General features: G+C 37.7%; 1 protein-coding gene and 1 non-coding gene across 2 annotated transcripts in view; both read left to right on the top strand.

Annotated features, from left to right (window-relative positions):
- COL25A1 (collagen type XXV alpha 1 chain) overlaps window positions 1-8196 on the top strand; it is a 463430-nt gene extending 455234 nt beyond the window's left edge. Inside the window, exons 36-38 of the mRNA XM_067036470.1 lie at window positions 569-646; window positions 2532-2570; window positions 6657-8196. Coding sequence (XP_066892571.1) covers window positions 569-646; window positions 2532-2570; window positions 6657-6659 — 120 coding nt within the window. The 3' untranslated portion in view covers window positions 6660-8196. The remainder of the gene's footprint in view (window positions 1-568; window positions 647-2531; window positions 2571-6656) is intronic.
- Window positions 8197-14628: 6432 nt separating this feature from the next.
- On the top strand, window positions 14629-14763 carry LOC131759026 (small nucleolar RNA SNORA70). The gene has a single exon (XR_009336361.1). It is a non-coding gene; the product is annotated as a small nucleolar RNA SNORA70 (small nucleolar RNA).
- Window positions 14764-17067: the final 2304 nt, after the last annotated feature.

Here is a 17067-nt window from a genome sequence, read left to right as displayed (position 1 = left end):
GTCTTATTTAAACCCTTGTATCCACAGGGGGAAAAGGGAAAGAAAGGCAAAAAGGGGCCTAAAGGGGAGAAAGGAGAACAGGGTGCTCCTGGATTAGATGCACCCTGCCCGTTGGTATGTCTGACTCATGAAACCGTCTCCAGATGTCACATGCGGAGGCGAAGCTGGGAGAGGAGCAAACTGGAGGGACCGCACCAGCGGGGGTTCTGATTGGCGTCTTTTAACGTAGACTTTAAGGTCCCAGAAACATCCATATCAGGTTGTCAGTGTGTTTGTTCCACCCCTTGTCTCTGGCCACCAGCTATGCCTGGTTTCTCAACACTCAAGTACTGACATGCCTCCGGGGCATGAATGCGGGATCGGAGGAGCAGGTCCCCGTTCCCAGACAAGCCCTAGTTGTAGGACCACATCAAGCTGTTTTATTTTGTCCAGCGTCACTGGATGTTACCTTTGCCTTCAGAGTTGCTCCTCTCCCAGCCTTTTGTTATTGTGGTTATTTCATTAGCAGAAATTGTGCTTAAGTGATTTCTTCTGTTTAGTAACATTATGAGTTAATCTTTACAAACAGGGATTCCGTGGCGTTAAGGGGGAAAAAGGGGAGCCAGGCCAGCCTGGCCTGGATGGGCTGGATGCCCCTTGCCAATTGGTACAGTATTGCTCTTTCCTACCACCCTGCATGCAATTCCTTTGTTTATTACATATTCATCTCTCTCAGTGTAAAGTGGCACTTCTGGCGCAAGCTTTACATGATAAACACACTACATGCATATGCATGAATAGCTCCTTCAGTGACTCTGCAGAGTGAAAAGAGCATGCACGCATTTCAATCAGTGACTGCAAATTAACCTCCTGACATGGTGCTCACAACTGACGCGGCCGGCACGTCTGTGTTCTGGGGAGTCTCAATTTATCTAATAACCATTTCAAGATGACATTAAAAGTGCGTAAAAATCTTCTATGTAAAGGTACAACTAGGCTATGACTTTGGCTTTTACCACTAAAGTTATCTTTTTTTTTTTTCCCTTAAAAGAAATAAAGGCATTTTTGCCTCTTTCACTAAATTTCTGTCAGGCTGTAAATAAGACCAAATCTACATAGTTGAGCTTCTGTGGTCAAGACTTAACCGATTCAAAGGAATGCTGTTAAGAGACCGTAGGGGAGAAAAACAAACTTCTCTGAGCTTCTAAAGATAATAGTCTGCAGCCCAAACCCTCTTCTTTGTCACATAACCTTTTCAGTTTAATGGTCCCTCCTTTTGAAACTCACTTTCCTAAAGTAGACAGATCTCCCCTACCTCCATTGGCATGTCAAAATCCTTATACTAAAATCTAAAATTCTACCGGGTGATCCTTCTCCTTGTACCAATCTGGCATTACCGATTTTTTTTCCCAAATATCTTATCAAGTTATTTCAAGATGTGGTTTTTTTTTTTTACATTTAAAAAGAAAGTGTATGCAAATTTTCTGAGGTGTAAAGGAAAATTTTTTATGACTGTGTTGATGGTTATACTTGGTCTGCATGTTCTTATATTATTCTTAAATACTAAGCATGATTCTTTAAAGATAAATTTGTTTCTCAAGTCTTTTAAGAGACTGTATTGTAGAAGAAAATTTTATTTAGTCAATAATTGCAATTAGAAAATGTCACTATGATATGCCCAGTCTTTTGTTTGCTTGGTATTGACAATAAATAATATTTTACAATCATTTTGTTGGGGGAAAACACAAGCATGCTTCATAATATATCAACTCTTCCTGCCTTATTTATATCATTTGTATCTGAAGAGTGCTTACCCTTTAAGTGAAAAAAAATTTTGCAACGTTTAAGAATCCCTTGTTTATTCAGAATTTGATAATTGGCTTCTGAAGAATTTTAATTTAAAAATTGAGAAAGACTATGGATAACATTTTACTATAAAGATGTAGACTGGCTGCCTCTCTTTTAATTCAATCAATTTAATGTTTTACTTTATCAATTTTTTATCAATGTTTTATAAATATCAATGTTTTATCTTTATCAATTTAATGTTTTACTTTTTCAATATAGAAAAGTTGAAAGATACTCCATAGGAAGAGCTATAAACTTCAGATAGAAATGGTTCATCACTGATGACTCATCATTATCATGCATTCAACCATAGAACATAGTGACCAGGAAGAGAAGTTATTTCCATTTATTGAATAAAGATAATTATAAAATGCATTTTAATGAAATTAAGAGAACTAGTACAGATTTATTATCTAAAGATATAACTAAGTAGACAACTAGGTTTTACAAATTATTATTCAAAGTTAAGTATAAATCTTTCTGTATTTTATTTATTTGAAAAATGTGTACTCACTTTGGATTGAATTTTCTTCCTTTTAACTAATGTTGGGTAATATCTTGGGAGTTGAGTATTAGTAAAAGATGCCTATGACTAAAGCCACCTAACAGGTAGATATTCATTTTTAAGCCTCTGTGCATATTAATTATGAAGTATGATCACTTTCGTGGAACCTGAGGAATTCTTATTCTTCTTTTTAAAATAGGGGCCAGATGGATTACCCATGCCTGGCTGTTGGCAAAAGGTAGCCTTTACAGAATTATTTCTAAAAGAAGCACTGTCCCTTTCACTTTACCTGGCCTAGCCTTTCCCATTTAGAACAGATTTTTGGAATTTGACATTACTGAAAGGTGTTTGGGTATTAAAAAGCAAAAGATCCCATCTCTAGAATATCTTTTAATAGTGTTTGCTGCTGATTTCTTCCTAAACTGATGAGTAAAAATAATTCCTGGCAAACACTGTAATTTGGAACCTTCCCTATTTAATCTTTCCTTCAGAATGGAAAGGGGCAGTGCATCTTGACAATGGTTTGCTTGTCTCAAACTCTTTTCCTCCTACTGTTTAAAATTATTCTTAATTGTGATTGTTTTTCTGTTTATACTCAGTTACTTAGGCAAATATGCAAATACATGGTAGAACCCTGTCAATATTAGTCGCAAAGCTGAGAAAGCAGAAAATGTAAGCATAATTTTCTTTTCTTCGATGATGTCTTGATTTATTTAGGAGGATCTGGTTATATTTACGTTGGTGTCCTTGATGATATCAGTTTGCTCTAGCCTCTACATGTGGCCACCCATAGTCACTGTGTATGTATTCAGCAGAGAAGGGAAATTATTCTTCATAGAGAACCTTCTTGTACAAAGGCTCTGTGATGAGCCCTTTCATATAGGCGACATCACTTTATTTAATCCTCATAATATCCCTATAGTGTATTATTATCGTGAATGACGCCAGTGAGGAAAGTAAAATTCAGAGAAGTTAAGTAACTTCCAAGGACACAGAGCTAGTATGTAACAGAACTAGAAGTAGACAATGGAAAGCAATGGCAGAACTTGAAGGAGGGAAGAGATCTGTATGTGCTGTGCCTTTCAGAGAATACCCAACCTTTACACAGTAACAGTGCGCACCTAATTATAAAGGACTGTGCATATGCTACCTAAGGTTAAAGGAATTCTACCGATGTGAAAATGAGCCAAAGGGAAGTATACATGCTCTCATCGTTTTGAAATTTTTTTCTCTAACACCTGTGGCTTCTTTGGTCATTTTTGATAGGCTTTGCTTCATTGGCAAACCTACAGCAAAACTATGTAGGATTGCAAAAAGATGAGGAGAGACTTATTTTCCTCTCATCTTATCAACTCTGTTTGTGAGGAGATCCTGTGAAACTCACCCTCTTGCTTAACTACTTTCACCCCACTTGGTGAGGGAAAGAAAATCCTTCTCTCCCAGTAGCGTCATTTATTTAGTAGCTTCCCATACTCCACTTTCAGCCTGTCAGATCATTAGCTCCATCACAGCTGAGGTCAAGTGGTTCTTGGGAAGATGAGGCTGTCATCATATTCTTCTTCACCTGAGAAAACTATCCTTTTACCATCATAACCCCTGTTCTCAGAATTTTTAATACCTTCTTGAGCTGGAATTACCATTTGCTCTTTAACATTTGCCCTGTAATCTAATACTATAACGATTTTTTAATCCAGTCATTGGCACACTTTACATGGAGAGAGATGTGAAAGGCTTGCTTTATCCACGCTCTGGCACTACTCAGCACTTGGGTTCACATCATTTTTGGCCGCTTCTAAATCACTTCCTTTTTTGTGAAGCCATAAAAATAAGAGCAGCAAGCATAGGATTCATCATCTTTTTGGTTCATTAAATGGCCAAACCTAGTAATATGAACTAATATGAGTAGCTCAGAAAATCAGAAATTTCCCTCTTAAGTACTTATTTTTCCACAGAATATACACTATGCTCTACATAAGGTTAAGGCTGTCTTAAATCCAGCCTCTTTTTATATAAAGACTAATGCACAACGTTGTAAATCAACTATACTTCAATAAATTTTTTAATGGTAAAAACAAAAATCATAACTCAATGATAAAGCTTCAGTATCACTTACCACACTCCCCAACACAATCAAATGCAAACAATAGTGATTATCCTCCCCCCAACACCCCCTCCCCCCAAGACAGAAACAATTAGAAAAATGAAATGTTCTATTGAATATAATCTCTTATGTGGTCAACTTAGCTATCTCAAATACACTGTTGGTCAAATCAAATTAATTTTTAAATGATATTTTTCAAAGAAAGCCAGTAGATTACTCAGTCCTATTTTAGTGGACCACGTTTTTTTTTTTTTTGCTGTACGCGGGCCTCTTACTGTTGTGGCCTCTCCCGTTGCGGAGCACAGGCTCCGGACGCGCATGCTCAGCGGCCATGGCTCACGGGCCCAGCCGCTCCGCGGCATGTGGGATCTTCCCGGACCGGGGCACGAACCCGTGTCCCCTGCATCGGCAGGCGGACTCTCAACCACTGCGCCACCAGGGAAGCCCTGGACCACGTGCGTTTTTCAACATTATGTTTAGTAGTCTCTAGAGCCCAGTGGTAAATGTTTGACTGAAAATTCAGATTGTAGCCACAGTAGAATCACTGTGAACAAGTCCTGTTAGTCATACGACTCTCAGTAATAGTTTTTCCATGTAAAACTATTTGATCTTTGTTTAAATTGCTTTTCTTTCTAGATATAGTCCAGTTTTCTAAAGTTTGAAGAATAATGATATACTGATTCACACTGTAATTCGTACAGTGAGTAAATGGCAGAACTTATGGTTAAGAAAATACTTACAAGCTATTAAAGTTATCATCTGTCCTTATCCAGAGATTAAAAACTATTTAATAGGAAAAATACATATGGCCTTCATATTTTTTAATGTTTCATGAAATTTCATTTTTCCAGATAGGGCTGACAGGTTTGCAACAGAATCTTCCTAAAGTAAGGTGACAGGTTTTTTACATTAAGTTTTAAAGTCTGGGGAAAAAGAGAATCTTTTAAATTCTGGAGATTATTTACAAAACATTGGTTTCTCAAAATAATGCATCTGTTTGAAAATTTGAGATAAGTGGGAGTTTGGAGAAAGGAATACTTCCTGTAGACACATTCTCTGGCCTTGGCATGACGTGGGTAACATTGGGTGAACTTCATTTCTAAAGATCAGAAAGTATCCAGCCTCTTAAGCACACTTAATATAGCATCTATTTTTACTGGAGAGAGAAAAGCAAATATTTTTAATTATTGAACTGAAAGATGACTCTGAGGACGGGTCACCGTTGTGGTGGGGAGATGAAGAGATCTTTATCATTCTCCTTCTCTGGACATTCTACTTTTCTCACTGATTTTTCTTTGAGTAAAAGTGAAGATTGTCGCCAACATCTGCTCTATAAGTTATACCTCAAAGACCATTGTTCCTCTGTTCTCTCAGACTTAACTTCAGTTCTAGGAAAACCTTAGTAATTATGGCTGCTCAAAACAAGGAACCAGGGCTTCCCTGGTGGCGCAGTGGTTGAGAGTCCGCCTGCCGATGCAGGGGACACGGGTTCGTGCCCCGGTCCGGGAAGATCCCACGTGCCGCAGGGCGGCTGTGCCCGTGAGCCATGGCCGCTGAGCCTGCGCATCCGGAGCCTGTGCCCCACAACGGGAGAGGCCACGGCAGTAAGAGGCCCGCGTACCAAAAAAAAAAAAAAAAAAAAAAAAAACAAGGAACCAGACATTTCCAGATCCTTACATCACAGTAGAACCTATAACACAGCTTGAAGACCTGACAGCAGAGAGGTCTGCCCTGCATGACCTTCACAGCAGGGCAGGGCCAGAAAAAGGAAAGGGGAAACCAGAACCCAAAGAGAGTAGAGTGTTATAGTTGGGCACTGATGAAGTAAACAATGACACTGAGGTCAGAATCCTCAACATTTTCCACAGTTGTGTTTTAATGCTTGGAGAAGAAAGATTACATAAGCCATATATAGGACATGTTTTAAATTATGGCACATCTGTGATAAAATCTTAATTTTCTGCTTTCCCAGAATAGTTACTGAGACAAACACTTCCCACAGACTTCTCAGTGGCAAAACAAAATGTGGGTTGAACCTAGGATAAAAATTTTGATGAATTTTAGAAAAGTAATGTATAGGACATATCAATTGGCTCATTGATTAAAAAAAACCCCACGATTCAGGGTTCTACCAGTTTTCTTAAAATAAATGTTAATTTAGAATTTTTATCCTAAACTACTAATTCTATACATTTGTCTTTTTTGTTGTTTGTTTTTCTGCAGTGATGAATCTAACCTTCCGAGCATGAAGTTGTGTATATAGTGGTCCACTTTTTATATTTATAGTTGAAAATTGGATTGCAGATTTTACAAGTCTGAGATATGTTTACACATAGCTGCTTCTTCCTGTTTGCAGTAGTACACATATCCATTTTTTCTTCCCTTACATCTGAAATTGGGCAATAAGTGAAACCAGTGAGAAGCCTGCAAAAATTATAGATCAGTATCTCTTTATCTTATGTGAAGATATGTATGTATATGGACATAGTGATAGAGATTGATTGTTCTTGCTATTTTCTTACTCTGGGCTTGTTAATTGCATGGACAAAAAGTGCCATGAGATAGTTTACATGAACTTGTGACCAAATATGAACTCGAAGCTATGAAAATGTACTATACTGACTGATTTTAGAGTTTATCGTCACATCCCTACTCACCTTTGCTCTTCATGCCCACACCACCCGTTGAAACTGACTAAAAAAGCATGATCGTGTGCCAAACCTTCTTGCTGTGCAAACTCAGATGCTAGCATGCTGCATTATGAGTCCTTTGATCACATCTGAACTTTTATTTCTTTTGTCATCTCAAGGGGGTTACACCATGGCTCATTGCCAAAAAGTGATAAGGTGGCGGACAGCACACACACACAAATGGTCTTGTATTTCGAAAGGAGTTGCGGTCCCAACTGCAGATCTTCAGCTTCCACTATTGTGGGCTCATGTGGCCTCTTTGGTTGAAATGTCCAGGGGCTGAGCTGGTAGCTGACACTAGTTTTCCTTGGGCTGCTCTTGGCAGTGAAGATGAAGAAAAAGGATTGGTTCAGCCTCCTGCGCTGTCTCTCATGTGACCAAGTAGGAAAGAGGTTTACAAAGGCAGGCACCCAGAATAGAGGACTTTTTTTTTAATAAACTGAATTCCAGCAAGTGTTAACATGGGTGCTTTTGGAAAATGACAGAAGCATGTTGCACTTCTTTGGGGCAGGAGATTCTTGGAATGGCAGCCCCTGTTCCTGAGGACAAAGGGTGTGTACATCTCACCAAAGCTTGGGTTGCTGAAGATACAACAACGTCCCAAGGTTGGCTGAAATAACCTTTCCTGAGGATGCAGGAGAGTTCATCCTACAATCTCTACTGAAGCTGATGAAAGCTTCCCTTCCTTCCAAGATCCAACCCATGTTAAACATTTTCTAGAAACAGGAAGATATTTTCCATTCTTTTTCATACTTTTTCTTTTCTCTTTTAGTCCCAGGAATATTCAGGAAAGATTTTTTTTCCAGCTTTTGTCACGTTTATTTTGAACAATTTTTTAAAGGAAAGTCTTCAAATCCTAATAAGTTGGTAACAAGTCAAAATGACCATTTGCTAACTTCTCTCCTGTTCTGAATAATTGAAGAGAATATAAAAGAAGCTCCATTTTCTGTTCAGTCATTGGAAAGCATCAAAGTTAAACAATTTTTCAGTACTTTTTGACTTTTTTTTGTATGGTGAATATAACATATATAGTGATTATCAGTTAAGATAAAGTCAAGATTTGGTCACATTTGATCGTATTAACTCATTTCTATTTCTTGTAGTTCTATTTAGTTCTAAGTTGTGTCTATATTTAGATTACTTTATCTTTTTTACATTTCTAAATGTTTGTCTTATGCATAGACCAAATCTGAGATCTCAGAAAGCTGTGAAATATAGTTGCCATAAAGAGTATTTTTCAACTACTTGCTCAAAAGTTACCTAACTGTATTAGACTGAGCAATTCTTTGCACAGTAAAGAGTTGATAGCATGTTTTAAATGACCTGTTCTAAGTAGAAGGATTACATTAAGAGACACATCATCAATGAGGAGTAGTCACTCTTTCAGCCCATTGGACAATATAATTTCTCATTTCATGCCATTTTGTGGGAAATTTTCTGGTTTCATGTATAGGTTTTCACCAGCAGAGGGAAAATTATCTCATCATTGGCTTATGGTGACAACAGTTAAGATATGATTATAAGACAAGGATCCTAAGATCCTTATGATCTCTTTCATAATCTATAACCAAAGGCTCAGTTATACAAAATGCCTTCTTTTTGTTTCCATTACGTTTTCAAGAATGGAAAGATGTTTGAACTAATCTATCAATCAAATTGGTAACATCTCTAGTAACATTCCACACTCCGAAACCAGTTTAGCATTTTTAAAACAGAGGGCATTTTCTACCCATCTCTTGTATGATCTGGTTAGGATAAGGTATTTTATTCAGTGTCTGAAACAATTTTTCTTAAATGCTTTGGAAAAATGAACTAAAGCGAGTAAAACCACAGTCTCTTCAGGAAAACAAACAGTAGTGTCTTGAGAAAAATCTGGTGGCTATATTTCTTCCTATCTATCTTTCCTTCTAATCCTCTAGTAGAAAGAGGAATTGAGATGGATCAGTATTTAAAAGTTGCACAGCTTCAAGAGAGAATATCTTAACATCAAAAGAGAAATATTTCACGTACAAAAAATATATGTATTTTTTAAACACAGCCCTTTAAGAATACTGTTCTGTCCTATGTGTATATTGAGGTTTACTCTATAACTGATTTGATAATATTGCCTTTTATTCCATGATTAAAGGAAGCTGTAAACTTTCAATACATTTCCTTGGGGAAAACAAAAGGACCGTGGTCCTCCTCTTTGTTCCGTGGAACTGCTAGGTCTTAACCAACATGCGTAATCTTCAACTTTTGCTACTAAAATATTTTAAATCATCCACTTTTATATCAATATAGAGAATCCTCAAATAATTGCCTAATGAACTAATGAATGTGTCTGCCGATATATGTGTTGGCAGCTACATATTTTTCTTTAAGTTTGCTTTCTTTTAATTTCTATTATTGGATAGAAGATTAAGAAAAAATACATGAAAGACATTGGAAATAAGTCAAGATCAGGTTCTATTTCTGATAAGCATCTTTTAAGGATGCCAAACTGGTATGTGTATTAGCTTTAAAATTGTTTTCCATTTATGTTGGTGCTAATGTATTTCTTTTCTTTTTCTTTATGGACAATGCAACTCTACTATAGATAATTTCATTTCCCTGTTTAATAGCATTCCTAAACTGTTAGTGCGTGATTTTGTTTTTCAAGTTTATGGATTTACTATAATTATGGTTCAATGACCAGTCTTTCTTAATGTAAAAGAAAACAAAACAGTGTACCTATAGATGATACGTGTGTACTTGGATTGTGGATCCTCTTATTTCATGTTCATTTCATATGCCATATGCCTTTATCAACTTTTACTCTCATCTTTTAGCTTATAGAATTTGATTTAGTGTGACAAAACCAACATTAGACAAGTCTGCACACATTCATAGAGTACCTGACCCATAAATATGCCAAAATTTTTCTTCTAGTTTTCATTTTCATTATAAAAAGCAGTCTTGAAAGGTTTTTCTTTCTTATTTGATTTCATAGGAAACATGAGAATATCTTGAATTTCTACCAAAAAAAAAAAGTCTGTTCTTGAATCCTATGCATGGTGTTCTGATGGAATAGTAAGAACTCTTATGCATCCAGTAGTTCATTCTATATGTCCTTTGTCTAATATATATATATATATATATATATATATATATATATATATATACACACACACACACACACACACACACACACACCTCTCTACTAGTTTAGAAATGGTCAAATCAGCATGTCAGTATCTGTGGAAAAATTAACTGGTATTATATTTTTATCACTTAGAAAGCATGCTTAATTTTCCAAAGTTTTATTTTTAATGTTACTATTATAGCATAAAAAGTTAATACCACTTTTCATCTTTTTTTTTTTTGACCACTATATATAATCTTGCCCAGAAATAAGCTATGCTTTTTAAGGTGGGTGATGTTTTCATATCTTCTAATAAATGATCTTAGGAACGTGCAGATATTGATATTTGAAATCTTGTTTTTCTTTCTTGATAATCAAGTTATGTTACTAATTAACATTACCAAAAATGAACTTTTCTAATTTCTACCAAAACAAAACAAAAACCTTGCTATCTCTAGAAAGTCAAGTCCATAACATAATCTTGTATTCTCAAAAATAATGATTAAGAACAGTCACATGTGATTCTGGCTGTTAAAACAATTCATTCCGAGTGGAATTAACATACTTGACCAATTTTGATTCTGCTAAGTTATTTTAGAGTATAAAGACCTTCAGTCCCTACTTTTTTCCATTTTTGTTGAAATAGCTTCATATCAGCTGGATTTACTATATACCATAGCAGAGATACCCTTCCAACTTAAATATTTAGTGGATTTTGTTTTTGCTAATTCAATACTGAAACATTTTAATGGCATTTCTGATTTTTTAAATGTATTTAAATGCATAAGTTTCCCTATGCTGCTTATTGACAGAACTGTCCTTCTGGGTATAAGACTTTCTCAACCTGACATTTGATTTATTGATAACCTAACAAAGTACCAACATTTCTCAAAATGCAGTGGATATTCTCACATATCTCAGAAATATTAATAAATTGGATTCACAAAAGAATGTCTTACATATTATTGACATTTATGTGAATATTCTTTATACTGTTGTAAATGTTTCATGCAATTTAATAACATTTTTAAAAGATGTATGTATCTGATTTTCCTTTAGAAAATATATTTTTATTTGTATTTTTTACTTTTGAAAGTTCATCTCTATGTGCAGCTATTTTTATATTGCCAAAAAAATCACATAAATACAAAGTAAGAGAAAAATGCAAAAAAAAATATTTTGGCAAGCATTACACTGCATATTTTTCTTAATGTTTTGTGGGCCAGTCTCATGTAACTGATTATTCTAAGAATGTGTTGTGTGTTATCACTGTAAATATGGCACAAACCTGTTTTTCTCAGTAGTGTAAATAATTGAAAGATTGAATTCTCCCCGTTTGATTTCTTATTTCATTTCATTGTAATTTCTCCAGCTGAGATTACTGAATCAAAAGACGCATGTGGTTTTTGACTTGCAGCCTGGAGATAATTGCCTTGTGTTCAGTTTCTAATTTGTTTTTATTTGCTTTTTTAACTTGTTTTCAGGGTTCCTAGTTTGTGAGAAGTTGATCTTCAGAATTATTTTTACACTATTTATGACTTATTTTCATAATGTAAAAATTGTGTAATTACAATATTAATCCAAACAATGGTAATGAATTGTATTGTTATAAAGCTTTATTGATGTTCATGAACACCTTGGTCTATTTTCTCTGATTTAAACACAGACCGTAAAGAATTTTATTCTACTTTTCCTTAATATTGCAACACTGCCATTCAACTTAGTGCCCAGCTATAGTGATTTTCTAAAACTGACTAGTACTTTCTGTGTATTAAGTAGTAAGAACTATACTGAGCTTCTCCTCCAAATTCACTTTTCTTCCAGAATTCCCTGTCTTGATGCATTAAAATTCCTTATGCTCAGTTGACTCTTATCTGCACCACATCAAATCAGTCAGCATCATGTGATTAGAATGTAGTACATAGTAATCATGTCAATGTATTGAATAATGAATGACAAAATGCCCCACTGAGGTCACCAATTATTTTTAGGTCCTAACTAAAAGAGCAAACTTTTCAGCCCTCATCATTTTTGCCTTTACCAAGAACATCAGATTGCATGCGACCCTCTTAAACACTCTCCTTTAGCTTCCATGTCCCCTCATCCTTATTTTCTCCTACTTTTCTTTTTTTTTTTTTACTTTTATTGAAGTATAGTTGATTTACAACGTTGTGTTAACTTCTGCTGTACAGCAAAGTGATTCATTTATACACATATATATTCTTTTTCATAGTCTTTTCCATTATGGTTTATCACAGGATATTGAATATCCTGTGCTATACAGTAAGACCTAGTTGTTTATCCATCCTATATATAATAGTTTGCATCTGTTCATCCCAAACTCCCAGTCCTTCCCCTCCCCACCCACCTCCCTCTTGGCAACCACAAGTCTGTTCTCTACGTCTGTGAGTCTGTTTCTGTTTCATAGATACGTTCATTTGTGTCATATTTTAGATTCTACACATAAGTGATATCATACGGTATTTGTCTTTTTCTGACTTACTTCACTTAGTGTGATCATCTCTAGGTGCATCCATGTTGCTGCAAATGGCATCATTTCATTCTTTTTTATGGCTGAGTGGTATTCTATTGTATATATGTACCACATCTTCTTTATCCATTCATCTGTGGATAGACTTTTAGGTTGTTTTCATGTCTTGGCTATTGTGAATAGTGCTGCTCTGAACATTGGTGTGCATGTATCTTTTCGAATTAGACTTTTCATTGTTTCTGGATATATGCCCAGGAGTGGGATTGCTGGATCACATGGCAACTCTATTTTTAGTTTTTTGAAGAACCTCCATATTGTTTTCCATAGTGGTTGCACCAACTTACATTCCCACCAACAGTGTATCTTCTACTTTTCTTTCTCATTTTCCTTAGCCAGCTCTTTCTCCTCTACCTGACCATTAAATGATAATCCGCAGGACTCTGACCTACATGCTTCTTTTGCTCTTGCTCTTCTCCATCACACTTTTTCTCCAGGAAAACTCATTCACTCCCACAAAGACCAAGTTGCTATCTGCATTGCAGATTTTCTTCTACCTTCCAGACCAACTGTTACAGGCACATCTATCTGTATGTCCACAGGTAGCCCATCATCTTTACACCCGGTTCTCTTACAAATTCCATATGACAGTGAACATACCATCCCCCACCTTGCATTCAAGCAAGCATCATAGAAAAGTCAGAATCATTCTGGACTCCACCTGCCTCTCCTCACCCACCCACTCCTTCATACGTACAGCATCTAGTTACCAAATCCCTTCAATTCTACCTCCTAAATATCTCGGAGATCCACCTCCCTTCTCCTCATCCATTGCCACTGCCTCGGCCTAGGCTCCCCCGGCTCTCTCTCGGACTTTTAGAAGAGCCTCTGAGCTGGCCTCCCTGCCTCTAATAACCACCTCGCCTCCACCTTGTAACCGATACGACTCTGATGAGTCAGAGAAAGCAAATATGGCCGTGTCTTATTTATTTATGAATTTATCCTCCCATTTCATTTCATATAGCATTTGAGGCACATTAAACACTTATAAAGAAATTAAATACATTTAAAAATAACCAAGAAAACCATACTTAAACAAACTTCAAGGTCACAAAGAAAGCTGTAATGAAAAGATGTAAGACTTAAAATTGTATGGCTCTCAGCTTCTCGGTGTCCATAACAAAAAAAAAGAAAGAAGTTTACATGTTTACATCATCCATAAAGTGGAAACATACTACTTCCTCAAAAGAATCAAAGCTGATTCATAAGAAGTGTCTTTTATTTTTTTTTAATTCTATTTATTTATTTTTTTGTGGTACGCGGGCCTCTCACTGTCGTGGCCTCTCCCGTTGCGGAGCACAGGCTCCGGACGCGCAGGCTCAGCGGCCATGGCTCACGGGCCCAGCCGCTCCGCGGCATGTGGGATCTTCCCGGACCGGGGCACGAACCCGCGTCCCCCGCATCGGCAGGCGGACTCTCAACCACTGCGCCACCAGGGAAGCCCAAGAAGTGTCTTATGTGAGATTTCTTAGAGTGGGCACTGTCGTTTAGGGCACTCCTACAATGAACATTATAGCAGGTTTTCATAATGTTCCTCATTATAAGCCAAGTGCATGTGCCAAAACCAACTTCACTGAAGACAGTTCTTCAGGGAAATTAACCATGCCAGTCCCCTGCTTACAATCGTCCGCAGTCCGCCATTATCATGCAGATACTTATTTTGGTATAAAGTACAAAGGCCTCTGTGATCCCACTCTGTCTAGCTTTATAGCGTCATTGCTCGTTGGTCAGCAACCCTCACCCAAAGCTTTTCCCTTGTTAAACTATTTGAGGATCCCTTTGGCTGCTTCCTAGGCCTGAAACAGTCTCCACCCCCATCCCCACCATTCATCTAAAGAATTCTTGCTCTTTTTTTTGCAGCCAATTAAGCCGAAGGTGCTCTTTTCCTCGTGGGGGCCTGATGTGTAAAGGCTGCGAACAGCAGCCTCCTCAGTAGTGCATGCAGCCTGTTGCCTGTGCGGGTTGCCCTAAGGGACCTTGGAGACAGCCCTTTCCAGTGGACCTTCATGATTGTCATGCTGTCCCCAGTCTAGGCTCCAGAGAGGTATGCGCGGTGACTTTGGAAAGCCCCAGGGCACAGTGGCCGGGGTCCACACTGGCCAAGTCATAATGTTCATCCGTACCAAACTTTGAATAAAGGAGCATGTGATTGAGGCCTTCGGCAGGGCCAAGTTCAAGTTCCCTGGCCGCCAGAAGATTGGCATCTCCAAGAAGTGGGGATTTACTAAGTTTAATGCGGATGAATTTGAAAACATGGTGGCAGAAAAGAGGTTCATCCCGGATGGCTGTGGGGTCAAGTACATCCCTAATTGTGGCCCCTGGACCAATAGCGGGCCCTGCACTCGCGAGAGCCTTGGCGCGGTCCCCTCCTTACTCACGCCCACCCATAAATCCTACTTTCCTTTCAAAAAAACCCAAAAGCATTCTTGCTCTTTCAAGACCTAACCCATGCGTCAACTTCCTGAACACCATTTCCTGCCAAGGTGAGGTTCTCTGTCTTCTATGCTCCAGTAATTGCTTTTACGTGTCACTGTTAAACCACTTATCCAGTTGTTGATAATTGTATGTTTATCTACCTCCTCTGCTAGATGATGAACCAAGGATGAACTCAATTCACAGGTTCCCAGTAAATATTTTTAAATGAATAAATGAGTGACAAAAGTTACAACAACAACAAAACCCACATGGACTACCAACTTTGTTAATCTACATAATGGATAAACACAGCTAGTTCCTAGCATTCTAGGTAATTCTTAAAGAAAAATGTGTTACGACCTCTTTCAAATCTAAATTAAGAATATGTTTTATATGAAATAGGGTACAATGTCATCTAAGAGGTGGCCAGAGAGGATTACAAGTTTATAGAAAGTAGAGAGAATTTGAGTTACCCTTATGGAGAATAGGAGCAAACAGCAGAAAACACATCGTGATGGGAGGTTCAGGCCAAAGACAACTGAAAACCATGATTTTGTTTGGGACTATCTGCACCTTCGTGCACTGCACATGGTGCTGTCATCCATTTAAACATCAAATATTTACCTACTGAAAATCTTCTTTCTCTCAATGTGTGTTTCGTAGCTTTTCATTGCCCCTTTATATTAGGAAGCTAGCTCAAGTCCAGGAATTCTCAGACTCCATCATTCATCAGAATCAGCTGGAGTTTCTGAAAAAAACACATTGCTGGGCCCCACCCCCTGAGTTTCTGATTCTGTAGGTCTGGGGTAGGACTTGAGAATTTATATTTCTAACAACCTCCTCATTGGTGATAATGCATTTGGTTCAGGGTCCACTCTTGGAGAACCACTGCTGGTCTAGTCTATCTTAATGGAATGTTTGTGGCATTCATATACTGATGGCAACCTTCCTTTTATTGTGAATCTCTCTGGGGAATTTTCTTTCATCATCACTGTTAATTAAAACTCTGAGCTCACCCTTGGACAACTCTCTCAGTTGGAAACTGCTAATTCGCCAACAGCCCTCACATACCTTAAGGATGGGGAGAAAGTTGAGAGTGCACATTGCCTCTCCATTGCTGGTTCCAGACAATTAATTCTCCACCCGTATTCTACAAAGCTCTACTTCTTTGAGAGTCATATTATTTGGTTATTACCACACTTTTCCCATCCTCAGCAATCATCTCTTGGCCTCCCAGTCATTCTCCTTCATTCACTGAAGACTTTGGCCTCTGGCTTATGGTGACTTACTTCACCCTAAGTGCTGCCATCACAGGTGACTTAAACATCAACATGGTCAATGCAAACAACACCTTAGTACGTTACCTTCTCAGACCTCGTTTCTAATGACTTTTTGCGCCCTCCAATTCTACCACCCACTCCCCTCACACACTGATTTTGTCAACCCCTGGAACTGCTCCAACTCTGGAATAAAACATTGAAACATCTCATTCTGAGCCCTCTCCCTATTTTGCCAGAACTTCACACCCAATAACTCCCACTATACTTGTTCTTGAACCTTATAATGATTTCCATTCCCTTTGCTCTCTTAGCCTCTTTCCTATCAGGTCCCACACAACTCCACTTCCTCTCCTCTCCAACTTAGGGTACACGGTTCAAATTCTCATCTACACCAATGCCAATAAGTCTGTTATCCCATTGTTCTTCCATTTGTCCATTTGGAAAAAGCCAAATACTATAATAATCCATCTGTCTACCTTCCCTGCATCTTTGCCTGGTCTAGTCCACCCAGCAGCACAGGAGAAACTCACATAATGGTACAGATTGGTCCCGCCGTAAATTCAGAGTCTTCAGATTCACCTGTGCATTTATCAACCCA

This window comes from Kogia breviceps, chromosome 6 (assembly GCF_026419965.1).
Source record: "Kogia breviceps isolate mKogBre1 chromosome 6, mKogBre1 haplotype 1, whole genome shotgun sequence".
Classification (NCBI taxonomy): domain Eukaryota; kingdom Metazoa; phylum Chordata; class Mammalia; order Artiodactyla; family Physeteridae; genus Kogia; species Kogia breviceps.
The sequence above is the reverse complement of the archived record's forward strand: the minus strand, read 5'-3'. Positions and strand labels throughout refer to the sequence as shown.